The sequence below is a fragment of the Strix uralensis genome, chromosome 5 (assembly GCF_047716275.1).
Source record: "Strix uralensis isolate ZFMK-TIS-50842 chromosome 5, bStrUra1, whole genome shotgun sequence".
Classification (NCBI taxonomy): domain Eukaryota; kingdom Metazoa; phylum Chordata; class Aves; order Strigiformes; family Strigidae; genus Strix; species Strix uralensis.
Genome location: NC_133976.1, coordinates 1,060,499 through 1,085,780, shown reverse-complemented (window position 1 = coordinate 1,085,780; position 25,282 = coordinate 1,060,499). Strand labels below are relative to the sequence as shown.

The 25,282-nt window shown below is 66.2% G+C and overlaps 1 protein-coding gene across 2 annotated transcripts in view; it reads left to right on the top strand.

The window, feature by feature from the left end:
• Window positions 1-25,282, top strand: part of FLNC (filamin C) — a 41,735-nt gene that overhangs the window by 13,667 nt on the left and 2,786 nt on the right. Inside the window, exons 14-43 of one of the 2 annotated variants that reach the window (XM_074869605.1) lie at window positions 32-175; window positions 392-515; window positions 1,928-2,088; window positions 2,209-2,299; window positions 2,987-3,159; window positions 3,927-4,044; window positions 4,645-4,907; window positions 5,856-6,453; window positions 7,440-7,613; window positions 8,570-8,732; window positions 9,620-9,780; window positions 10,384-10,551; window positions 11,213-11,336; window positions 11,733-11,889; window positions 13,004-13,193; window positions 14,076-14,099; window positions 14,221-14,468; window positions 15,082-15,169; window positions 15,279-15,419; window positions 15,616-15,744; window positions 15,843-16,016; window positions 16,700-16,861; window positions 17,409-17,612; window positions 18,259-18,411; window positions 18,511-18,633; window positions 20,013-20,255; window positions 22,111-22,380; window positions 22,925-23,062; window positions 23,807-23,922; window positions 24,669-24,798. In XM_074869605.1, coding sequence (XP_074725706.1) covers window positions 32-175; window positions 392-515; window positions 1,928-2,088; window positions 2,209-2,299; window positions 2,987-3,159; window positions 3,927-4,044; window positions 4,645-4,907; window positions 5,856-6,453; window positions 7,440-7,613; window positions 8,570-8,732; window positions 9,620-9,780; window positions 10,384-10,551; window positions 11,213-11,336; window positions 11,733-11,889; window positions 13,004-13,193; window positions 14,076-14,099; window positions 14,221-14,468; window positions 15,082-15,169; window positions 15,279-15,419; window positions 15,616-15,744; window positions 15,843-16,016; window positions 16,700-16,861; window positions 17,409-17,612; window positions 18,259-18,411; window positions 18,511-18,633; window positions 20,013-20,255; window positions 22,111-22,380; window positions 22,925-23,062; window positions 23,807-23,922; window positions 24,669-24,798 — 5,152 coding nt within the window. The remainder of the gene's footprint in view (window positions 1-31; window positions 176-391; window positions 516-1,927; window positions 2,089-2,208; window positions 2,300-2,986; window positions 3,160-3,926; window positions 4,045-4,644; window positions 4,908-5,855; window positions 6,454-7,439; window positions 7,614-8,569; window positions 8,733-9,619; window positions 9,781-10,383; window positions 10,552-11,212; window positions 11,337-11,732; window positions 11,890-13,003; window positions 13,194-14,075; window positions 14,100-14,220; window positions 14,469-15,081; window positions 15,170-15,278; window positions 15,420-15,615; window positions 15,745-15,842; window positions 16,017-16,699; window positions 16,862-17,408; window positions 17,613-18,258; window positions 18,412-18,510; window positions 18,634-20,012; window positions 20,256-22,110; window positions 22,381-22,924; window positions 23,063-23,806; window positions 23,923-24,668; window positions 24,799-25,282) is intronic. The other variant, XM_074869606.1, reaches the window with a different exon arrangement.

Genomic DNA, 25,282 nt, shown 5'->3' with positions numbered 1-25,282 from the left:
GGGTCCCCTCACCCCCTCCTGTTGCCCGCAGGATGCCGAGGGCTTCCCCATCGACATCAAGGTCAAGGACAACGGGGACGGCACCTTCCACTGCGTCTACGTGCCCACCAAGGCCATCAAGCACACCATCATCGTCACCTGGGGGGGCGTCAACACCCCCCGCAGCCCCTTCCGCGTGGGTGTCATGGGGGTGCCCTGGGGTGGGGGGGCATGGGGGTGGGGGGGCCCAGACCTGTAGGGTGCTGGGTGGGAGGGGTGGGGTTGGGGGTCCCATGAGGTGTTGAGGGAGGTTGGTGGTCCCGTGAGGTGTTGAGGTGGGTGCCAGGTGTGTGGGGTGTGGGGGGGTGGTGGCACCCTGGGCACCCACCGGTGCCACTCCTGGTGCCCACAGGTGCTGGTGGGGGAGGGGAGCCACCCCGGCAGGGTGAAGGTCTACGGGCCGGGCGTGGAGAAGACGGGGCTGAAGGCCAACGAACCCACCTACTTCACCGTGGACTGCAGCGAGGCCGGGCAGGGTGGGTACCACCGGGGGGCACCCGGCACCCACGGGGACCCCGCCGGGGGCCTGAACCCCCCCGTGTCTGCCCTCCTGGTCCTGCTCCTGCATCCCCGGTCCTGGTCCATCACCCTGTTCCTTCATCCCTGGTCCTTCTCATTCATCCCTGATCCCTCATCCCTGGTCCTTCATCCCTGGTCCTGGTCCATCAACCCTGGTCCATTACCCCTTGTCCTTCATCCCTGGTCTTGGTCCTTCATCCCTGGTCCTGGTCCATCAACCCTGGTCCATCACACCTCGTCCTTCATCCCCAGTCTTGGTTCTTCATCCCTGGTTCTTCATCCCCAGGTCCATCACCCCTGGTCCTTGTCCTTCATCCCTGATCCCTCATCCCTGGTCCTTCCTTCCTGGTCCTTGTCCATCATCCCTGCTCCATCGACCCTGGTCCTTCCTCCCTGGTCTTGGTCCTTCCTCCCTGGTCCTTCTCCTTCCTCCCTGGTCCTTGTCCTTCATCCCTTGTCCTGGTCCTTCATCCCTGGTCCTTCATCCCTGGTCCTTCATCCCCAGGTCCATCACCCCTGTCCTTGTCCTTCATCCCTGATCCCTCATCCCTGGTCCTTCCTTCCTGGTCCTTCATCCTCAGTCTTGGTCCTTCCTCCCTGGTCCTTCCTCCCTGATCCCTCATCCCTGGTCCTTCATCCCTGGTCCTTCATCCCTGGTCCTTCATCCCTGGTTCTTCATCCCTGGTCCTCGTCCTTCATCCTCAGTCTTGGTCCTTCCTCCCTGGTCCTTCCTCCCTGATCCCTCATCCCTGGTCCTTCATCCCTGGTCCTTGTCCATCATCCCTGCTCCATCGACCCTGGTCCTTCCTCCCTGGTCCTTCTCCTTCCTCCCTGGTCCTTCTCCTTCCTCCCTGGTCCTTGTCCTTCATCCCTTGTCCTGGTCCTTCATCCCTGGTCCTTCATCCCCAGGTCCATCACCCCTGTCCTTGTCCCTCATCCCTGGTCCCTCATCCCTGGTCCCTCATCCCTGGTCCTTCATCCCCAGGTCCATCACCCCTGTCCTTGTCCTTCATCCCTGGTCCCTCATCCCTGGTCCCTCATCCCTGGTCCTTCATCCCCAGGTCCATCACCCCTGTCCTTGTCCTTCATCCCTGGTCCTTCATCCCTGGTTCTTCATCCCTGGTCCTCGTCCTTCATCCCCAGTCTTGGTCCTTCATCCCTGGTCCACCACCCCTGGTCCTTCACCCCTGATCCCTCACCCCTGGTCCTTCCTCTCTGCTCCTTCACCCCCAGGTCCTTCACCACCCCCCTCTCCCCTCACCACCCCCACCCCTGTTCCCGCCCCCTCCCTTGGTGCCACCCCGGCGGGCGGGGGGGACCGTTGCGGGTGCTGACGGTGGCGGCGGGGTTGGGGGGTGACGCTTCTCAGGGGACGTCAGCATCGGGATCAAGTGCGCCCCGGGCGTGGTGGGGCCGGTGGAGGCCGACATCGACTTCGACATCATCAAGAACGACAACGACACCTTCACGGTCAAGTACACGCCGCCGGGGGCGGGGCTCTACACCATCATGGTGCTCTTCGCCAACCAGGTACCAGCCCCCCCTGCGGCGTGGGGGGCACCTGATGTCATGGGGGGTGGGGGGGGATGGGGGTCTGTCCCCCCCTGGCAGTGTCACCGTGTCACCGTGTCCCCCCCTCGCACCCCCCAGGAGATCCCCAGCAGCCCCTTCCGCATCAAGGTGGAGCCATCGCACGACGCCAGCAAGGTCAAGGCCGAGGGCCCTGGGCTCAGCCGGACGGGTGAGGGGCAGGGGGATGGGGGGGCAGAGACTGTGGGTGCTGTGGGGCAGGAACCCTGGGTGCTGTGGGGATGGGTGCTTGTGGGGCAGAGACTGTGGGTGCTGTGGAGATGGGTCCTGTGGGGATGGGTGCTGTGGGGCAGGGGCTGTGAGTGCTGTGGGGTTGGGTGCTGTGGGGCAGGGGCTATGGGTGCCATGGAGATGGGTGCCTTGGTACTGTGGGGATGGGTGCTGTGGGGCAGAGACTGTGGGTGCTGTGGGGCAGGAACCCTGGGTGCTGTGGGTCTGGGTGCTGTGGGGCAAGGGGCTGTGGGTGCTGTGGGGCTGAGTGCTGTGGGGCAGGAACCCTGGGTGCTGTGGGTCTGGGTGCTGTGGGGCTGAGTGCTGTGGGGCAGGAACCCTGGGTGCTGTGGGTGCCATGGGGATGGGTGCTGTGGGGCAGAGACTGTGGGTGCTGTGGGATTGGGTGCTGGGGGGAAGAGGCCCTGGGTGCTGTGGGTCTGGGTGCTGTGGGGCAGGGGCTGTGGGTGCTGTGGGGCTGGGTGCTGTGGGGCAGGAACCCTGGGTGCTGTGGGGATGGGCGCTGTGGATCTGGGTGCCATGGGTGTGGGAGCCGTGGGGCTGGGTGCTGTGGGTGTGGGCGCCGGGGGTCGCCGTGGGTCGCGGGCGCTGACGTGCCGTGGGGCAGGCGTGGAGGTGGGGAAGCCGACGCACTTCACGGTGCAGACGAAGGGGGCGGGAAAGGCCCCCCTGGAGGTGCAGTTCGGGGGCGCCGGGGGGCAGAACCCGCCCGTGCGCGACTTCGAGGTCATCGACAACCACGACTACTCCTACACCGTCAAGTACACCCCGACGGTGCAGGTGGGCGACCCATGGCGTGACCCATAGGGCACCCCACCCCCAGCACAACCCACAGCATGACCCATAGTGTGACCCACCATATAGTGCACCCCACAGGGCATCTCACCCCACAGCGCGACCCACAGCGTGACCCACAGCACGAACCATAGGGCACCTCACCCCATAGCGTGACCCATAGCATGACCCACAGCACAACCCACAGCATGACCCCTAGTGTGACCCACCCCATAGGGCATCTCACCCCATAGCACACCCCATAGCATGACCCACCCCATAGGGCACCCCACCCCATAGCATGACCCATAAGGCACCCCACCTCATAGCACACCCCCTAGTGTGACCCATAGCGTGACCCATAGCACACCCCACCCCATAGGGCATCCCACCCCATAGCATGAGCCATAGCATGACCCATAGTGCACCCTGACCCATAGCGCACCCCACCCCGTAGTGCACCCCATTGGGCATGCCATAGTGCACCCCACCCCATAGCATGACCCATAGCGCACCTTGACCCATAGTGTGACCCCTAACATGACCCATAGCGTGACCCATAGCACACCCCACCCCATAGATGCACCCCCCCCCCCCACCCCCTCCCCCCATGGGGCAGGTCAGCCCCCCAGGGACCCCCAGCCCCCCACCCCCCCCACTCTGACACCCCCCCACCCCCTTTCCTTGTGCTCCCCCACCCCACCCCCCACAGTGGGTGCAGGGTGGGGGCGGTCCCCCCCACCCCCGCCCACCACCCCCCTGTGCCCCCGCAGGGCCCCTTGGCTGTGGTTGTCACCTACGGGGGGGACCCCATCCCCAAGAGCCCCTTCCCCGTCACCGTGGCCCCCCCCCTGCAGCTGGGCAAGGTCAAGGTCCAGGGGCTCAACAGCAGTGAGTGGGGGAGGGGCACGGGGGGGGAGGGAGTGGGGGAGGGTATTTGGGTGTGGGGTGGCCCATGGGGTGGGGGGGCACTAGGGGGGGGGGTGGAATTGGGGGGGGGGGCGAGCACCTTGGTGTGGGGTGGCCCATGGGGGGTGGGGGGCACCTGGGGAGGGGGGATGTGGGGTGGGGTGTCCCGATTTGGGGGGGGGGGACACACTTGGGGGGGACACTTGGGTGTGGGGTGCCCCAGGGGGTTGGGGGGGCACCCTTGAATGTGGGGTGCCCCATGGGGGAGGACACACACTTGGGGGGTGCCCCATGGCTGTGGGGTGTCCCATGGTTGTGGGGGGCCCCACTCCCCCCTTTGATCCCCCTCATGGGGTTGGGGGGTGCCCCCTGGGCTGTGGGGTGCCCCATAGGGTTTTTGGGGGGGTCCCACACCCCCTTTTGACCCCCCCATGGGGTTGGGGGGGCACCCTTGAATCTGGGGTGCCCCATGGGGGGGGGGGGAACACACACCTGGGGGGCGCCCCACGGCTGTGGGGCGCCCCACAGGGTTTTGGGGTCCCCCCCACCCCCCTTTAACCCCCCCCCTCCGTGTCCCCCCAGAGGCGGAGGTGGGGCGGCCGCAGGAGTTCTCGGTGGAGGCGCAGGGGGCCGGGGGCCAGGGCAAGGTCGAGGTCAAGGTCACGGGCCCCTCGCGCCGGCCCGTCCCCTGCAGGGTGGGCCCCGCCCCCCCCGGGGGCCCCCACCCCGTCACCTTCACCCCCCCCGAGGAGGGGCCCTACCGGGTCGAGGTCACCTACGACGGGCACCCGCTGCCGGGGAGCCCCTTCCCCGTGGAGGCACAACTGCCCCCCGACCCCGCCAAGGTCAGCCCCGGGCACGCGCGTGTGCAAGCGGGGGCGGGGGCACGGGCACACGCACCCCCCAACCCCCCCCCACCCCATCCTCGCACACCCGCAGGGCCCCGAGAGCTGCCTGCACGCTCGCGCTGCCCGTGAGAGCTTCTTGCACGCCCACGCTGCCTATGTGTGCCATTGCACACTCACGCTGCCCAGGCGTGTTCCTTGCACACCCACACTGCCCACGAGACCTTCTTGCACACCCACGCTGCCTTTGCATGCTCCTTGCACACTCGCACTGCCCGTGAGAGCTCCTTGCACACCCACGGTCCCCACACATGCTCCTTGCACGCCCACTCTGCCTACATGTGCCATTGCACACTCACACTGCCAGTGAGAGCTTCTTGCACACCCACACTGCCTGTTCCTTGCACACCCATGGTGCCCACACACGCTTCTTGCACACTCACACTGCCTGTGAGAGCTTCCACACTTGCTCGTAAGCTTGCACACTCACCACCAGCATGTCCACCCCTTGCACGCTTATCTCCATCACACCCACCCCTTGCACTTCCCACTCCCATCACCCCACCCCATCACACTCACCCCTTGCACACTCACCTCTTGCACCCCCACTCCCACCACACTCACCTCTTGCACACCCACCCCATCACACCCACCCCTTGCAGACTTGGCACCAGCATGTCCACCCCTTGCACGCTTATCTCCACCACACCCGCCCCTTGCACACTCACCCCATCACACCCACCCCTTGCACACTCACCACCAGCATGTCCACCCCTTGCACGCTTATCTCCACCACACCCGCCCCTTGCACACCCGCCCCTTGCACACCCACCCCGTCACACCCACCCCTCGCACACCTGCCCCCCACCGCGGTGCCCCCCTCCCCTCCCTCCCCGCCCCCCGTATCCCCCCGCCGCCTCCTTACACACTCGTGTGTCCCCCCCGCAGGTGTGCGCCTACGGGCCGGGTCTCCAGGGGGGCCGGGTGGGGGTCCCGGCCCCTTTCACCATCGACACCAAAGGCGCCGGCACGGGGGGGCTGGGGCTGACGGTGGAGGGTCCGTGCGAGGCCAAGATCGAGTGTCAGGACAACGGCGACGGCTCCTGCGCCGTCTCCTACCTGCCCACGGCCCCCGGCGACTACAACATCAACATCCTCTTCGCCGAGCGCCACATCCCCGGCAGCCCCTTCAAGGCCAAGGTCACGCCCGTCTTTGACCCCACCAAGGTGACGGCCAGCGGGCCCGGGCTGGAGCGCGGCAAAGCCGGCGAGGTGGCCACCTTCATGGTGGATTGCTCGGAGGCCGGCGAGGCCGAGCTGACCATCGAGATCATCTCGGAGGCCGGGGTCAAGGCCGAGGTGTCGCTGCACAACAACCGCGACGGCACCTACACCATCACCTACACCCCGGCCTGCGCCGGCGCCTACACCATCACCATCAAGTACGGCGGCCACCCCGTCCCCAAGTTCCCCGTCCGTGTCACCGTCGACCCGGCCGTGGACACCAGCGGCGTCAAGGTCTACGGCAAAGGGGTGGAGCCGCGAGGTGAGGAGGGGGGGGGTCACCTTGGCGGGAGCCACCGGGGGCTTCTCCTCCCTGTGGGCACCACCGTGGGCATCCCCGTGGGCACCTTCTCCTCGTGGAGATCACTGCGGGCATCTCCTCCCCGTGGGCACCACCATGGGCACCACCGTGGGCACCCCACCCCCTTGGGCACCTCCTCCCCGTGGGCACCACCATGGGTGTCCTCTCATGGGCACCACTGTGGGCACCCCACCCCCTTGGGCACCTCCTTCCCATGGACACCACCATGAGCATCCCCCTGGGCACCTTCTCCTCATGGGGATCACCATGGGCATCTCCTTCCCGTGGGCACCACCATGGGCATCATCGCATGGGCACCACCGTGGGCACCCCACCCCCTTGGGCATCTCCTTCCCATGGACACCACCATGGGCATCTTCTCCCTGTGGGCACCACCGTGGGCATCCCATTGGGCACCTTCTCCTCGTGGGCATCACCATGGGTGTCATCTCATGGGCACCATCATGGCCATCCCTTTGGGAACCTCCTTCCCATGGGCACCACCATGGGCACCCCACCCCCTTGGGCACCTTCTCCCCATGGGCACCCCCATCTCCTCCTCATGGGCACCTTCTCCCCATTGGGCACCCCCATGTCCCCATGGGCACCCACGTCTTCTACCCATGGACACCTCCTCCTCATGGACACCCCCATCTCCCCATGGGCACCTCCTCCTTGCATGGACACCCCCACGGGCACCCCCATCTCCCCATGGGCACCTCCCTTTTGCATGGGCACCCCTATGGGCACCCCCATCTCCCCGTGGGCACCCCCATCTCCTCCCCATGGGCACCTTCTCCCTATTGGGCACCTCCTTTTTGATGGGCACCCCCATGTGCCCCCCCATCTCCCCATGGGCACCTCCCCATCATCTGGGGATCTCCTCCCCCCATCCTGGTGGAGTTCTGGGGGGGTGCTGGGCGGGTGCTGAGGGTGCCGTCTCGCAGGGGTGCTGCGGGAGGTGGGCACCGACTTCACAGTGGACGCCCGGGCGCTCACCAAAACGGGGGGACCCCACGTCAAGGCCCGGGTGCTGAACCCCTCGGGCGCCAAGACCGACACCTACGTCACCGACCACGGCGACGGCACCTACCGCGTGGACTACACCCCCTACGAGGACGGTGAGGGACCCCAAAACACCCCCCTTGGGCACCCCAAAACCTCCCCAGGGACACTGAACCCCCCCTGGGGACCCCAAAAACACCTCAGGGACCCTGAGCCCCCCCACCCACCTCAGGGACCCCGTGGCCTGGCCCCAACCAACTTCCAAGTGGGGACCCGCCCCGATCCCCCCCTGGCCAGAGACATCCCGCCCCCCCCCCCCGGACCCCCATAACCAGGGACCCCCCCAAAGCCCCCAAGACCCCAAAACCCCAAGCAGGGACCCCCCAGTTCCCCCCAAACCCCACCCAGGGACGCCTGAACCCTCTGAGACCATCAAAACCCAAACAAGGGACCCCCCAAACCCCAAACAGGGACACCCCAATCTGCCCAAATCTCACCCAGAGGCCCCCAAACCCCCTGAGACCCCCAAAACCCCCCAAAACCCCAACCAGGGACCCCCCCAAACCCCCTGAGACCCCCCAAACCCAATCAGGGACCCTCAAACCTCCTGAAAACCCCCCCAAACCCCAACCAGGACCCCCCAAACCCTCTGAGACCCCCCCCAATCCCAATCTGGGACCCTCAAACCCCCTGAAAATCCCCCAAAACCCCAAGTAGGGATCCCCCCAACTCTCTGAGACCCCTCAAACCCAAACCAGGGACCCTCAAATCCCCTGAAGACCCCCTGAAAAGCCCCCCAGATCCCCAACCAGGGACCCTGCAAACCCTTGAGACCCCCAAACCCAATCAGGGACCCTCAAACCCCCTGAAAACCCCCCAAGACCCCCACAGGGACCCCCAATCCCCCTGAAAAGTCCCCAAAACCCCAACCAGGGACACTTCAACCCCCCTGAGACCCCCCTGAGACCCCCTCAAACCCCCAACCAGGGACCCCCCAAACCCCCCTGAGCCCCCCCACCCCACAGCAGAGGGAGGGGGGTGATGGCATGTCCCCATGTCCCCATGTCCCCAGGCCTGCACCGGGTGGAGGTGACCTACGACGACGTGGGGGTCCCCAAGAGCCCTTTCCGTGTGGGCGTGGCCGAGGGCTGTGACCCCACCCGTGTGCGGGCGCACGGGCCCGGCCTGGAGGGTGGTCTGGTGGGCAAGGCCAACCGCTTCACCGTGGAGACCAGGTGGGCACCGCCACGGCCACCGCTGTCCCCCCCTGTCACCTGTGGGCCACCTCCGTCCACTCCCACGGATGGTGGCACCTCCAGTCCCTGCCACCAACCCGCCACCTCCATCTCTTGCCATTGGATGGGCCACCTCTGTCCCCTGACACTGGTGGGCCACCATCTTCTTGCCATGGAAGTGCCACCTCCCTCCCATGCCACCAGCCCATCACCTCTGTCCCCTGACATGGATGGTGGCACCTCCATCCTCTTGCACTGGATGTGCCACCTCCACCCCGTGCCACCAACCTGCCACCCCCATCTCATGCCACCTCTGTCCCCTCCCATGGATGGTGCCACCTCCATCTTCTGGCATTGGACGTGACACCTCCATCCACCTGCCACCAACATGGCATCTCTGTCCCCCTGCTATGGATGTGGCATCTCCATCTCCTGCTGCCACTGTGGCACCTCCACCCCCTACCATCGATGGGCCACCTTCACCCCTCGCTGCCACCAATGTGGCACCTCCATCTGCTTACCATGGAGGTGACATCTCCACCCCCTTGCCATGGTGGTGACACCAACGTGGCACCTTCATCCCACTACCATAGAGGTGGCATCTTCACCCCCTGCCCATGGAGGTGACACCTCCACTACCACGAAGGTGACACCTCCAGCCCCCTGCCACCAATGTGGCACCTCCAGCCCAGCACCATGAAGGTGGCACCTCCATCCGCTTACCATGGAGGTGACACCAACATGGCATCTCCACCCCCCTACCATGGAGGTGACACCTCCCATCCCCCTACCACGCGTGTACCCTCCCCCTCTCCCCGTGGCACCCACTGTAGCCATGCCACCCCCTCCCCCGGCGCTGTCCCTGAGCGGTGGTGGCCTGTCCCCAGGGGCGCGGGCACTGGGGGGCTGGGCCTGGCCATCGAGGGTCCCTCCGAGGCCAAGATGTCCTGCAAGGACAACAAGGACGGGAGCTGCACGGTGGAGTACATCCCCTTCACGCCCGGTGACTACGACGTCAACATCACCTTTGGTGGCCACCCCATCCCCGGTACGTGGGGGGCCGGGGGAGGGGGGGTTGGGGGGGGTTTGGGGCGAGTTGGGGACCCACCAGCGGGGCCGTGGGGTGGGGCTGGCAGCTGGAGGGGCTGGTGGTGACCCCCTGGGCAACCCTGTGGTGGGCCCGTGGTTGTGCTGGCCCCGTGGCCACCACGTGTTGGCTGCACCCATGGCTGTGGCTTTGGTGTCCCTGTGGCCACGTTGACCCCCATGGCCACATTGACCCCGTGGCCACATTGACTTCATGGGCCACGTTGATCCCGTGGCCATGTTGATCCTGTGGCCATGTTGACCCTGTGGCCACACTGACTTCACGGGCAACGTTGACCCCGTGGCCATGTTGACCCCATGGACCCATTGACCCCCATGGCCACATTGACCCCCATGGCCACGTTGACCCTGTGGCCACATTGACTTCATGGGCCACGTTGACCCCGTGGCCACGTTGACCCTGTGGCCATGTTGACCCTGTGGCCATGTTGACCCCATGGACCCATTGACCCCGTGGCCATGTTCGCCCCAAAGCCACATTGTCCCCATCCCCCTCTCCCCTCCCCCCCCCCCCCCCCCACTGACCCTCCCCCCCCCGCCGCAGGGAGCCCCTTCCGGGTGCCGGTGAAGGACGTGGTGGACCCCAGCAAGGTCAAGTGCTCGGGGCCGGGGCTGGGCCCCAGCGTCAGGGCCCGCCTGCCCCAGACCTTCACCGTGGACTGCAGTGGGGCGGGGCGGGCGCCCCTCGAGGTCACGCTGCTGGGACCCACTGGTATGTTGGGGGGCGGGGCATGGGGGGAGTGGGGGGCCCTGCCCCATAGATCCCATGGTCCGTAGGGTGTCCTGCCCCATAGATCCTATGGTCTATAGGGTGTCCTACTCCATAGTGTGTTCTGCCCCATAGATGCCATGGTCCATAGGGTGCCCTGCCCCATAAAGTGTCCTGCCCCATAGATCACATGTTCCATAGGGTGTCCTGCCCCATAGATCCCATGATCCATATGGTGTCCTGCCCCATAGATGCCATGGTCTGTAGGGTGTCCTGCCCCATAGAGTGTCCTGCACCATGGATGTCCTGCCCCATAGATCCCATGGTCTATAGGGTGTCCAGCCCCATAGGGTGCCCTGCCATTGAGGTCCTACTCCATAGGACGTCCTGCCCCATAGATCACATGGTCTGTAGGGTGTCCTGCCCCATAGGGTGTCCTACCCCATAGATCCCATGGTCCACAGGACGTCCTGCCCTATAGGGTGTCCTGCCCCATAGGTCCCATGCACCGTAGGGTGTCCTACTCCATAGGGTGTCCTGCCCCATAGATCCCATGGTCCACAGGACATCCTGCCCCATAGGGTGTCCTGCCCCATGGCTTCTCTTCCCCACGGGTCCCCCTGCCCCACGGGTGCCCCTGCCCCACTGACGGCCGCTCCCGCAGGTCTGGCGGAGCCGGTGGAGATCCGTGACAACGGGGACGGCACCCACAAGGTCAACTACACCCCGGCCACCGACGGGCCCTACACGGTGGCCGTCAAGTACGGCGACCAGGAGGTGCCGCGCAGGTGGGTGCTGAGCCGCACAAGTAGCCCTGGCACCCATGCCATGGGGTGCTGAGCCCCAAATAATGCCCTGGCACCTGCCCTGTTGGGTCCTGAGACCCATATGTGACCCTGGCACCCATGTTGTTGGGTGCTGAGCCCCACAAGTAGCCCTGGCACCCACCCTGTTGGCTGCTGAGCCCCTGGCACACCCACCGCTGGGTGCTGAGCCCCACACATTGTCCTTCCCCCCATTTAACAGGGTGCTGAGCCCCCCCCGAGCTCTGGCCACCCCGCAGAGCCCTGAGGCTCCCCCCAAGGACCCTTTGTGTGTGTGTGTGGGGGGGGGGGGGCACAGGGCAGGGGGGGTGTCACCCCACTGACCCCTTTCCCCCACCCCCACCCCACGGCCCCCCCCAGCCCCTTCAAGATCAAGGTGCTGCCCACCCACGACGCCAGCAAGGTGCGGGCCAGCGGGCCGGGGCTGAGCGCGGGCGGGATCCCCGCCAGCCTCCCCGTGGAATTCACCATCGACGCCCGCGACGCCGGCGAGGGGCTGCTCACGGTCCAGATCCTGGTCAGCACCCTGGGGGGCTGGGGGGGGGGGGGGCATGGAGGGGGCTGGGGGGCGGGGTGGGGGGGAGAAAAGGGGTTGAGCACCCGGGTGGTGCTGCTGGAGCTGGGCTGTGGGGTGATGGGCTCTGGGTGGGGGCCTGGGGCCTGTGTCGTGGGGTGCTGAGCCACGTATGGGCCCTGGGACCCTCCCTGTTGGGTGCTGAGACCCATAAGTAGCCCTGGGACCCACCTTGTTGGGTGCTGAGACCCATAGGGTGACCTACCATTGGGTGCTGAGCCCCACAAGTAGTGCTGACACCAACCCTGTTGGGTGCTGAGACCCATAAGTAGCCTTGGCAGCAACACCATGGGGTGCTGAGCCCCATATGGGGCTCTGGCACCCACCCTGTTGGGTGTTGAGCCCCACAAGTAGCTGTAACACCCACCTTGTTGGGTGCTGAGACCCATAAGTAGCCCTGGCACCCATGTCATTGGGTGCTGAGCCCCACAAGTAGCCCTGACACCCACCCTGTTGGATGTTGAGCCCCACAAGTAGCCCTAGCACCCATGTTGTTGGGTGCTGAGACCCATAAGTAGCCCTGAGACCCACCTTATTGAGTGCTGAGACCCATAGGGTGACCTGCCATTGGGTGCTGAGCCCCACAAGTAGTGCTGGCACCAACCCTGTTGAGTGCTGAGACCCATAAGTAGCCCTGAGACCCACCCTGTTGGGTGCTGAGACCCATAGGGTGACCTGGCATCCATGCCATTGGGTGCTGAGCCCCATATGTCATCCTGGCACCCACCCTGTTGGGTGTTGACCCCCACAAGTAGCCCTGACACCCACCTTGTTGGGTGCTGAGACCCATAAGTAGCCCTGGCACCCATGTCATTGGGTGCTGAGCCCCACAAGTAGCCCTGGGACCCACCCTGTTGGGTGCTGAGACCCATAAGTAGCCCTGGCACCCACGTTATGGGGTGCTGAGCCCCATATGTCATCCTGGCACCCACCCCGTCGGGTGCTGAGCCCCACACATTGTTCTTCCCCCCATTTAACGGGGTGCTGACCCCCCCCGCTGCGCTGTGCCCCCCCGCTATGGGGTGCTGACCCCCCCCCGCGGTTCTGCGCCCCCCAGGACCCCGAGGGGCACCCCAAGAAGGCGTCGATCCGCGACAACGGCGACGGCACCTACGCGGTGTCGTACGTGCCCGACGTGCCGGGGCGCTACACCAGCACCGTCAAGTACGGGGGCGACGAGATCCCGCGCTCGCCCTTCCGCACCCTGGCCGTGCCCGCGGGCGACGCCAGCAAGTGCCTCGTCACAGGTGGGCCCTGCCCCACGGCGCCGCCCCGCTGCCCCACGGCGGGGTGCTGCTGACCCGTAGCATGGCCCTGCTGCCCCACGGCTTACCCCCGTTGCCCTATGGCGTCCCGCCGCTGCCCCACAGCTGCGCTGCTGCCCCGCACAACGTGGCCCTGCTGCCCCATGGCACGGCCCCTCTGCCCCACAGCGGGATACCGCTGCCCCACGGCTTCCCCTCATTCCCCTATGACATCCCCTACTGCCCCACAGCTTCCCCTCACTGCCCCATGGCTGTCCTGCTCTCCCACAGCTTCCCCTCGCTGCCCTATGGCAGCCCCCACTGCCCCATGGCTGCCCCACAGCTTCCCCTTGCTGACCTACAGCTTCCCTCTGCTGCCCCATGGTGTGTCCCCACTGCCCCACAGCTGCCTCACTGCCCCATGGCTTCCTCTTGCTGCCCCACAGCATCCCCCCACTGCCCCACATTGCCCCACAGTGTCCCTGTGCTGCCCCACAACCTCCTCCTGCTGCCCCACAGCATCCCTGTGCTGCCCCACAGCTCCTCATCCTGCCCCTCACTGCCCCCCAGATTCCCCCCGCTGCCTCACAGCATCCCCTTGCTGCCCCACATCGCCCCACAGCATCCCCCCCCCATCCCCCCCTGCCTCTCCCCATGGCTACCCACACGCCCTGCCCCACGCCCGCTGCCCCTCCCACCCCCCCACTTGCCCCTCCCCGTTCCTTCCCACCCCACTTCTGCCCCCCAACCCCGCCCCACAGCGCAGTGGGGGGGAGCAGATGCCCTCAGAGCACAACAGGCCCCCCGGCCCCCCCGGGACCCCCCCGGGAGCCCCCCAACACCCCCCCCCCCCTTCTTACGCGCTTTTCCCTGGTCTCTTTGCAGTATCCATTGGGGGCCACGGATTGGGTAAGTGGCGCCGGGGGGCCGGGGTTGGGGGGGTCAGAGGGGGGGTTTTTTTTGGGGGGTAGAGATGTGGGGCTGATATGGGGGTCCCCACATGACCCCCCCCCCCACCCCCTCCCATCAGGTGCTTGCTTGGGTCCCACCATCCAAATCGGGGAGGAGACGGTGATCACGGTGGACGCCAAAGCGGCCGGGCAGGGGAAGGTGACGTGTAAAGTGTCGACCCCCGACGGGGCGGAGCTGGACGTGGACGTGGTGGAGAACCACGACGGCACCTTCGACATCTACTACACCGCCCCCGAGCCCGGGAAATACGTCATCACCATCCGCTTCGGCGGGGAGCACGTCCCCAACAGCCCCTTCCACGTGCTGGTGGGTGGGGGGATTGGGGAGGGTCGGGGGGGGAGGTTCTGGGGGGTTCTGGGGGGTTGGGAGGGTGGTGGTGGGTGTTGGGGGTCAAAGGGTTGGGAGACCGTGGTGGGTGCTGTGGGGTTGGGAGGTCATGGTGGGTGCTGTGGGGCAGAGTTGGGGCCGTGGTGGGCGCCGTGGGGTTGGAAGATCATGATGGGTGCTGTGGGGCAGAGAGTTGGGGTCATGGTGGGCCCCATGGGGCAGAGAGTTGGGAGATGATGATGGTCACCATGGAGTTGGAAGATCATGATGGGTGCTGTGGGGCAGAGAGTTGGGGTCATGGTGGGCCCCATGGGGCAGAGAGTTGGGAGATGATGATGGTCACCATGGAGTTGGAAGATCATGATGGGTGCTGTGGGGCAGAGTTGGGGTCATGGTGGGCGCCATGGGGTTGGGAGGCCATGGTGGGTCCCATGGGGCAGAGAGTTGGGAGACGATGATGGTCACCATGGAGTTTAAGATCATGATGGGCGCTGTGGGGCAGAGAGTTGGGCCCACGGTGGGCGCTGTGGGGCCAGGACCCCACACCGTGGCGCCGCAGTTCTCACCCCCCCTCTCTGCCCCACGGCGTCAGGCCACGGAGGAGCCTCCCACCACCACCGAGAACCTCCGGCCCTTCAACCTCGTCATCCCCTTCACCGTCCAGAAGGGCGAGATCACAGGTATGGAGGTGGGAGGGTGTGTGGGGGGGTGGGCGCTGTGGGGCGCAGTGGGGCACGAGGCAGCCCCACACCCCCCCGCCCCACTGCCTGGCTGACGCGGTGGCCCCAGGGGAGGTGCGGATGCCCTCGGGGAAGACGGCGCGACCCAACATCACCGACAACAAGGACGGGACGGTGACGGTGCGCTACGCCCCCACCGAGAAGGGGCTCCACGAGATGGACATCCGCTACGATGGCAACCACATCCCTGGTGAGACCACCACGGGGGGCTACTGGGAGGCACTGGGGGCTACTGGGAGGTGCTGGGGGCTACTGGGAGGCAGCGGGAGGTGGCTGAGCCAGGTTGATGCCACCTCGCCCCGGTTGGGTACCCATGCGCTGAGGACCCCGCTGTGGTGCCGGGTGGCCCCTCTGGGCTTCCTGACCGCCATCTTTGGTGGCCCCAGGGAGTCCCCTCCAGTTCTACGTGGATGCCATCAACCCCCGTCACGTGAGCGCCTACGGGCCGGGGCTGAGCCACGGCATGGTCAACAAGCCCTGCACCTTCACCATCGTCACCAAGGACGCCGGGGAGGGTGAGTGGTGGCCAAGGGGGGGCCACCAGGGGGGTTGGGAAGGTTCTGGAAACCCTGACACCTCCTGACACCCCCACCCCCTCCTGTGGCCCCCCCAGGTGGGCTCTCGTTGGCCGTGGAAGGGCCCTCCAAGGCGGAGATCACCTGCCAGGACAACAAGGACGGGACCTGCACCGTGTCCTACCTGCCCACCGCCCCCGGGGACTACAACATCATCGTCCGCTTCGACGACAAACACATCCCTGGCAGCCCCTTCACCGCCAAGATCACCGGTGAGAGGGGGGGCCCCCCACGGTCTTGGTGACCCCCCCCACCCCACCCCCAAGGTCTTTGAGACCTTCCTATGGCCATAGGGAGCCCTGCGTGGTCATGGGGGCACCTACGGGGTCATGGGGGCACTTGAGCGGTCATGGGGCCAACTACATGGTCATGGGGGCACCTGTAGGGTCATGGGGGCACCTGCGTGGTCATGGGGCCACCTACATGGTCATGGGGGCAGCTGCGTGGTCATGGGGGCACCTACATGGTCATGGGGGCACCTCTGTGGTCATGGGGCCATCTACATGGTCATGGGGCCACCTGAGTGGTCATGGAGGCACCTACGTGGTCATGTGGACACCCACGTGGCCACGGGGGCACCTGTGTGGCCACTGAGAACCCATCACACATCCATGGTGTCCCTGTCCATCCCTGGCCACCAGGAGCCCACAGCATGGCCTTGCCCACCTCTGTGAGGCCACCGGGACCCCACCAACATGGCCGTGGGGACCTCACAGGGCCTTGGGCACCCCATCACACATCTCAGGGGACCTCATGGGGCCTCTTTCACATGGCCTTGAGCACCCTATTCACACCCCACCCCCCCACCGTGACCTTGGGGACCCCAACATCTCCACCCCCACCCCCCTGCCTTGGGTCATTGTCCCCTGGGCCCTGCTGACGTTCCCCTCCCCAGGGGACGATTCCATGCGGACATCCCAACTCAACGTGGGCACCTCGACCGACGTCTCGCTGAAGATCACGGAGACAGACCTGAGCCTGCTGACGGCCAGTATCCGGGCACCATCGGGCAACGAGGAGCCCTGCCTGCTCAAACGGTTGCCCAACCGCCATATTGGTGCGTGGGGGGACCCCACGGGGACACATGGGGACATTTGGGGCAGGGGGTGTAGGGTGGTGGGTGCACAGAGAGGGTGATGTGGGATGTGGGGGTGTGGGATGGGTGGCCCTGTGGTTTTGGGTGCCTGGGGCTTGGTGGCCACGGCCAAGGCATGTTGCTGGTGGCCAGAGGGTTGGGGTGGTGGCCAAGGGTTGGTGGGGGTGGCCAGGGGTGGTGGAGGTGGCCAGGGGGTGGTAGTGGTGGCCACAGAGTGGTGATGGTGACCAGGGGCTGGTGGTGGTGGCTGGTGGAGGTGTCCAGGGAGTGGTGGAGGTGGTGGCCAGGGGCTGCTGATGGTGGTCAGGGCTGGAAGTGGTGGCCAAGGGGTGGTGGAGGTGTCCAGTGGGTGGTGGTGGTTGCCAGGGTCTGGTGGAGGTGTCCAGTGGGTGGTGGAGGTGGCCAGGCCTGGTGGAGGTGGCCAGGGAGTGGTGGAGATGGCCGGGGCTGGAGGCAGTGGCCAAGGGCTGGAGGTGGTGGCCCGGGACTGACAACAGTGTCCCCCCAGGCATCTCCTTCACGCCCAAGGAGGTGGGTGAGCACGTGGTAAGCGTGAGGAAGAGTGGGCAGCACGTCACCAACAGCCCCTTCAAGATCCTGGTGGGCCAGTCGGAGATCGGGGACGCTAGCCGGGTGAAGGTGTGGGGCCAGGGGCTGGCGGAAGGACACACCTTCGAGGTGGCTGAGTTCATCGTGGACACACGCAGCGCCGGTGAGACCACGCAGCCGGGGCCATGGCTAGGGGGAGATGGTGGCCATGGCTGGGATGCGAAGGTAGCCATGGCTGTGGCCAGGGTGGGATGGTGGCCATGGTCATGGCTGAGATAAGTTTGTGGCCATGGTTGTGGCTAGGATGAGGTGGTGGCCATGACCAGGATGAGATGGTGGCCGTGGCTGTGGCTAGAATGAGATGGTGGCCATGGCCAGGATGGGATGGTGGCCATGGCCATGGCCAATGTGGGATGGTTGCTGTGACTGGGGTTGGATGGTGGCCATGGTAGTGGCATGGCCAAGACCCAGCTGGGATGGTGGCCATGGCCGTGACCAGTAGGGGATGGAGGCCTTGGTCATGACTGAGGTAAGTTGGTGGCCATGGTTGTGGCTAGGATGAGGTGGTGGCCATGGCCATGGCCAGGATGGGATGGTGGCCACGATTGTGGCAGGGGTGCGATGGTGGCCATGGCCAGGATGGGATGGTGGCCATGACCGTGGCTGGGGTACGATGATGGCCATGGCCATAGCCAGCATGGGATGGTGGCCATGGCCATGGCCAGGATGAGAGCTGGTGCCCATGGCCAGGACGGGTTGGTGGCCAGCAGGGTTGGGCCATCCCTAAGCATGTCCCCGTGGCTACCTAGGCTATGGGGGGCTGGGCCTGTCCATCGAGGGGCCCAGCAAGGTGGACATCAACTGCGAGGACGTGGAGGACGGCACCTGCAAGGTCACCTACTGCCCCACCGAGCCCGGCAACTACATCATCAACATCAAATTCGCTGACAAACACGTCCCAGGTGGGCTCGGGGGGACACACGGTGGGGTGGCACCAGGGAGGGCTCCCCCGGGTCCTCTCGTGGTGGCCAGGTCCTTGAGGTGGCCCACGTCACCCGCAGGGAGCCCCTTCACGGTGAAGGTGACGGGCGAGGGGCGGATGAAGGAGAGCATCACGCGCCGGCGCCAGGCCCCCTCCATCGCCACCATCGGCAGCACCTGCGACCTCAACCTCAAGATCCCAGGTAGGTCCTGGCCTTCCTCCTCCTCCTCCTCCTCTTCATCCTCCTCCTCCTCCTCTGTGGGGCTCGGGGACGGGCTCGCGTCTCGGCCGCTCCAGCTCTGATTTCCGCCTCCTTCTTCCTTCTCTCCCCCGTGTCCGTCCGTCCTCGTGTCCGTCGGCGTCTGTCCGTGTGTCCGTGGGCGCGTCCGTCCGGTCCCTCCCGTTGGGCCTCTGCCCGCCTGGGGCCTCCCGCCACGCCTCCGGCCTGTCCACACACGTGTCCGCTTGTGCCCGTGGTTGTCCCCGGGGCCACCTGCCGGCGTACCCACCCGTGTCCGTCCATCCCCACGTCCATCCCCATATCCATCCTTGGCTCCGTCCATCCATGTCTCCATCCCTGTGTCCATCCATGTCTCCATTGTCTCCATCCCTGTCTCCAATCATCCCCATGTCCATCCCTGTCTCCACCCTTGTCTCCATCCTTGTGTCCATCCATCCTGGTCTCCATCCACCCGTGTCTCCATCCTCGTGTCCATCCATGTCTCCATCCATGTCTCCAACCATCCCCACATCCACCCCCATCTCCATCCCTTGACTCCATCCATGTCTCCATTTTCGTCTCCATCCTTGTGTCCATCCCCATCCTGGTCTCCATCCACCCATGAATCCATCCCTGTCTCCATCCTTGTGTCCATCCATCTTGGTCTCCATCCGCTTTTGCCTCCATCCTTGTGTCCATCCCCATCCCTGTCTCCATCCATGTCTCCAACCATCCCCATGTCCACCCCCATCTCCATCCCTTGACTCCACCCATCCCTTGTCTCCATCCATCCATGACTCCAACCATCTCCATCCCTGTGTCCACCCTTGTCTCCATCTTTGTTTCCATCCTTCTGTCCATCCATCCTGGTCTCCATCCACCCATGTCTCCGTCCATGTCTCCAACCATCCCCACGTCCACCCCAATCTCCATCCCTTGTCTCCATCCATCCATGACTCCAACTGTCTTCATCCCTGTGTCCACCCTTGTCTCCATCCATCTTTGTCTCCACCCTTGTCTCCATCCCTGTGTCCATCCCTGTGTCCATCCTTGTCTCCATCCATCCTGGTCTCCATCTATCCATCACTCCAACCGTCTCCATCCTGGTCTCCATCCATCCCTGTCTCTATCCCTGTCTCCAACCATCCCCACGTCCATCCCCATCTCCATCCCTTGACTCCATCCATCCGTGTCTCCATCCTGGTCTCCATCCCTCCATGACTCCAACCATCTCCACCCTTGTCTCCATCCATCTTTGTCTCCACCCCTGTGTCCACCTTTGTCTCCATCCTGGTCTCCATCCACCCGTGTCTCCCTCCTCCCCCCGGCTCCTCCCCGTCCCCGCCCCGCGCCGCCGCCAGGGAACTGGTTCCAGATGGTGTCGGCGCAGGAGCGCCTGACGCGCACCTTCACGCGGAGCAGCCACACCTACACGCGCACCGAGCGCACCGAGATCAGCAAGACGCGCGGCGGCGAGACCACGCGGGAGGTGCGGGTGGAGGAGTCCACCCAGGTCGGCGGGGACCCCTTCCCCAACGTCTTCGGGGGCTTCCTGGCCCGCGAGGGCCTGGGCTCCTTCGGGCCCCTCGCCCGCGCCCAGGAGGGTGGGTGCAACCACGGGGGGGAGGGGGGGAGGGGCTTGCACGAGGGGTGAGTGTGAGCCAGGAGCTGCGAGGGCAGGGGAGGGGGCTTGCAGGGGGGCTGGGGGGGCATGAGGGGCGAGTGTGCAAGGGAGGGGGCTTGCACGAGGGCTGAGTGTGCAAGGCAGGGGCTTGCACGGGGGCTGTGTGCACTAGTGTGTGAGAGAGGGCTTGCACGGGGGCCGGGGGTGCACGGGGGCTGAGTGAGCAGGGGAGGGGGCTTGCACAAGGGGTGAGCGTGTAAGGGAAAGGCTTCTACAGGGCTGAGTGTGCAAGGGAGTGCACTTGTACAAGGGCTGAGCGTGCAAGGGAGGGGCTTGTACAGGGATGAGTGTGCAAGGGAGGGGCTTGCAAGGTCACTGGGGGTTCACAAGGACTGAGTGTGCAAGGGAGGGGGCTTGCACGGGGGCTGTGTGTGCAAGGGAGGGGCTTGCACAGGCACTGGGGGTGCACAAGGGCTGAGTGTGCAAGGGAGGGGGCTTGTACAGGGCTGAGTGTGCAGGGGAGTGCACTTGCATGGGGCTGAGTGTGCAGGGGAGGGGGCTTGCACAAGGGCTGAGTGTGCAAGGGAGGGGCTTGCACAGACACTGTGTGTGTGCAGGGCACAAGGGCTCGGTGCTCTTGCACGTGGCAGTGCGCTTGCACAGGGGCTGTATGTGCTCACGAGGGCTGCATGCCCTCGCACGAGGGCCATGTGCTCACACCCAGGGCCAGCATGCCCCCCCCCCCCATCCCACGAGGCCTCACACGAGGCCAGGCCACGCACTTGTGCCCCACGAGCTCTGGGCCACACTCGGGCGCACGAGGCTGCCTTTGCACGCTCACAGAGCGGGTGTGCGCCCCTCGCACGGGGACGTGTGCGCAGGAGGGGGGGACAACGCTGGAGCGGGGCCCTTCGCACACACGTGCACGAGCGGGTGTGCACGCTCATGGGGGTGGACGTGTGCGAGTGTGCGCGTGTCCTTTGCACGAGGGTGTGTGCGCGGGTGGGTGTGTGAGCGCACACGGGTGTGCATGGCCTCAGCATGAGGGTGCGGACTGACGGGGTGTCGGGGTGACAGGGTGACAAGGTGACAGGGTGATGGGGTGACAGGGTGCTGGGTCCTCGGGTGACAGGGTGCCCTGGTGACATGTGGCACCTGGTGACAGGGTGACGTGGTGATCAGGTGGTGGGGTGACACAGTGACAGGGTGACACGGTGACATGTGGCACCTGGTGATGGGGTGGCAGGGTACTGGGGTGACAGGGTGCCTTGATGCCAGGTTGCCATGGTGACATGGTGCCGGGGTGATGGGGTGACATAGTGACCGGGGGTGACATGGTGCCAGTCTGACGTGGTGACAGGGGGACAGTGTGATGGGGTGCCCTGGTGCCAGGTGACAGGGTGATGGAGTGAAATGGTGCCGGGATGCCAGGTGACATGGTGACAGGCTGATGGGGTGACAGGGTGCCAGGATGTCATGGTGCCATGGTACCATGGTGATAGGGTGATGAGGTGACAGGGTGCCATGGTGCCAGGTGATGGGGTGACATAGTAACAGGGTGCCAGGGTGCCCTGGTGACATGGCGATGGGTGATGGGGTGACAGGGTGCCATGGTGACAGGGTGATGGGGTGCCATGGTGACAGGGTGAGGTGGTGACAGGGGGCCATGGTGACAGGTGACAGGGTGCCGGGGTGCCCTGGAGCCACAACACCCCGTCACTGGGCTATGGGGGTGCTGGGGCTCTACCAGACCGCCCAGCGGGGGGGACCGCAGAGGTGCCACCGCCGGGGGGGGGGTGACACGACTGTGTGTGTGTGTGTGTCCCCTCCCGCAGGCGAGGCGTCCCCCCAGGAGCTGTCGGCGCAGGTGCTGAGCCCCTCGGGGCAGCGCTTTGAGGCCGAGGTGGTGGCGGGGGGCGCGGGGGTCTACAGCGTCCGCTTCGTGCCCCAGGAGATGGGGCCTCACACCGTCAGCGTCAAGTACCGGGGGCAGCACGTGCCCGGCAGCCCCTTCCAGTTCACCGTGGGGCCCCTGGGCGAGGGGGGCGCCCACAAAGTGCGGGCGGGGGGCACCGGCCTCCAGAGGGGCGTGGCCGGAGTGCCAGGTACTGGGGGGGGTGTGGGGGCAATAGAGGGGGATGTGGGGGCCATGGGGGGGATGTGGGGGGGTATGGGGGGGGGTGGGGGGGAGATGGGGGGATGTGGGGGCAATGGGGAGCTATGGGGGGGATGTGGGGGCAATAGGGGGGATGTGGGGGCCATGGGGGGGCTATGAGGGGGCTATGGGGGGGATGTGGGGGGGTGTGGGGGAAATGGGGGGATGTGAGGGCAATGGGGGGGCTATGGGGGGGATGGGGGGGGCAATGGGGGCGTGTGGGGGAGATGGAGGGATGTGGGGGCAATGGGGGGTGTGGGGGAGATGGGGGGATGTGGGGGCAATGGGGGACGATGGGGGCAATGGGGGAGGATGTGGGGGCATTTGGGGGGCTGTGGGTGCACTGGGGGGGGCGGTGGGTGCATTCGGGCCTCTGTGGGCGCAGGGGCCGTGGGGCCGTGGCGGGTAGGGGTGACGCTGGCCCGGGGGGTGCGGGTGGGGGCCGGGGGCACCCATGGGTGTCTGTGTGTGTGTCCCCCCCCCGCCCCCCCCAGCCGAGTTCAGCATCTGGACGCGGGAGGCGGGCGCGGGGGGTCTCTCCATCGCCGTGGAGGGGCCCAGCAAGGCCGAGATCGCCTTCGAGGATCGCAAGGACGGGTCCTGCGGCGTCTCCTACCTCGTCCAGGAGCCCGGTGGGTCTGGGGGGGGGCCCCTGCACCCCCCAACCCCCCCCGGGGGTCCCCTGCACTCCCCAACCCCCCATCCCGGACCCCCCCAAACACACACACACCCGCCCCCCACCAGGGTTGTGCCCGACGGGGGGGAGCGGGACCCTCGTGCAAGGTGGGACCCACGGGGGAGGGGGTCCCCAGGGGAGGGTGACACCAAGTGAGGGTGTCACCAGGTGAGGGTGTCCCCAGGCAAGGGGTCCCCAAGTGAGAGTGTCCCCAAGTGAGGGTGTTCCTGGGCAAAGATGTCCCCAAATGAGGGTGTCTCCGGGTGAGGGTGACACCAAGTGAGGGTGTCACCAGGTGGGGGTGTCCCCTGGCAAGGGGTCCCCACATGAGGGTGTCCCTGGGCAAAGGTGTCCCCAGGGGAGGGTGTCCCCAAGTGAGGGTGTTGCTGGGCAAAGGTGTCACCAGGTGAGGATGACACCAAGTGAGGGTGTCCCCAGGCAAATGGTCCCCAAGTGAGAGTGTCCTCAGAGGAGGGTGTTCCCTGGCAAGGGGTCCCCACATGAGGGTGTCCCCGTGTGAGGGTGTCCCCGAGTGAGGGTGTCCCCATGGGCGGGTGTCCCTATGTGAGATGGTGGCACCAGGGATGTGGCCATGGGGACGTGGCCACAGGGTGGTGGCACTAGGGACATGGCCATGGGGCGTCGCTGTGGGGTGGTGGCATCAGGGTGTCCCCGTGCGAGGTCCCCCCCTCTGTCCCAGGTGACTACGAGGTCTCCATCAAGTTCAACGAGGAGCACATCCCCGACAGCCCCTTCGTGGTGCCCGTGGCCTCCCACTCCGATGACGCCCGGCGCCTCACTGTCACCAGCCTCCAGGTACCCGGGGACACAGGGACACCCCCTGGGGTCTCCAGACATCCCCCCCCCCCCCGCCTCGCGTTCCCCATGGGTGACACCTTGTGTCTCTGGGACACTCTTAGGACACCGCCCCCGCTCATGGTGCCACCTCTGGTGCCCCCCTGTGCTGACCCCCTGTCACCCCTGGGGCCTGTGTCACCCCTGGGTGACACCTTGTGTCCAGGTGGCACCCTTGGGTCTCCTCTGTCACCCTTGTGTTCCCCGTGTCACCCCTGGGCCACCTTATGCCCCTGTGGCACCCTTGGGATCACCCCCACCCCAGCGCCACCCCTGGGTCCCCCATGTCACCCCTGGACCACCTTCCACCCATGTGACACCCTTGGGACCCCCTCCAGTGCCACCCCTGGGTCCCCTGTGTCACCCCTGGGCCACCTTGTGCCCATGTGACACCCTTGAGACCCCCTCCAGTGCCACCCCTGGGTCCCCTGTGCCACCCCTAGGTCCCCCATGTCACCCTTGGGCCACCTTGCGCCCATGTGACACCTTTGAGACCCCCTCCAGTGCCACCCCTGGGTCCCCCATGTCACCCCTGGGCCACCTTACACCCACATGACACCCTTGGGATCCCCGCCTTACGCCACCCTTGGTGCCACCTCCTCATGTCCCCCTTGGGACCGCCCCTGGTGTCACCCCCATGCCCTGCCCCCGCCCCCCCTGAGCCCCCCGGCCGCCCGGGGGTGGGTGCCAGCGCTGTGTCCCCGCAGGAGACGGTGACAGTGAACCAGCCGGCGTCCTTCGCCGTGCAGCTGAACGGGGCGCGTGGCGTCATCGACGCCAAAGTGCACACACCGGCCGGCGTCGTGGAGGAGTGCTACGTGTCCGAGCTGGACAGCGGTGGGACACGGGGACACGGGGCGTGGGGACAGGGGGATATGGGACACAGGATGTGGGGACACAGGGACATGGGACAGGGGGACACAGGGACACGGGATGTGGGACATGGGGGCATGGGGTGTGGGACACAGGACACAGGAATATGGGACATGGGGATATGGGGACACAGGGACAAAGGACATGGGAGGGGACACGGAGCGTGGGACACAGGACTCAGGGATGTGGGGTGTGGGGACACGGGAACCTGGAGCATGGGGACAGGAGGACATGGGGCAAGGGGATATGAGGACATGGGGCTTGGGGACATGGGGATGCAGGGCGTGGGGACACGGGGACATGGGGATGCAGGGACATGGGGTGTGGAGGTTGGGGATGTGGGGACACAGGGACACGGGGTGTGGACAGGGGGATGCAGGGACATGAGGAGGTGGGGGTGTGGGGACACGGGGTGTGGGGACACAGGGATGCAGGGATGTGGGGGCTT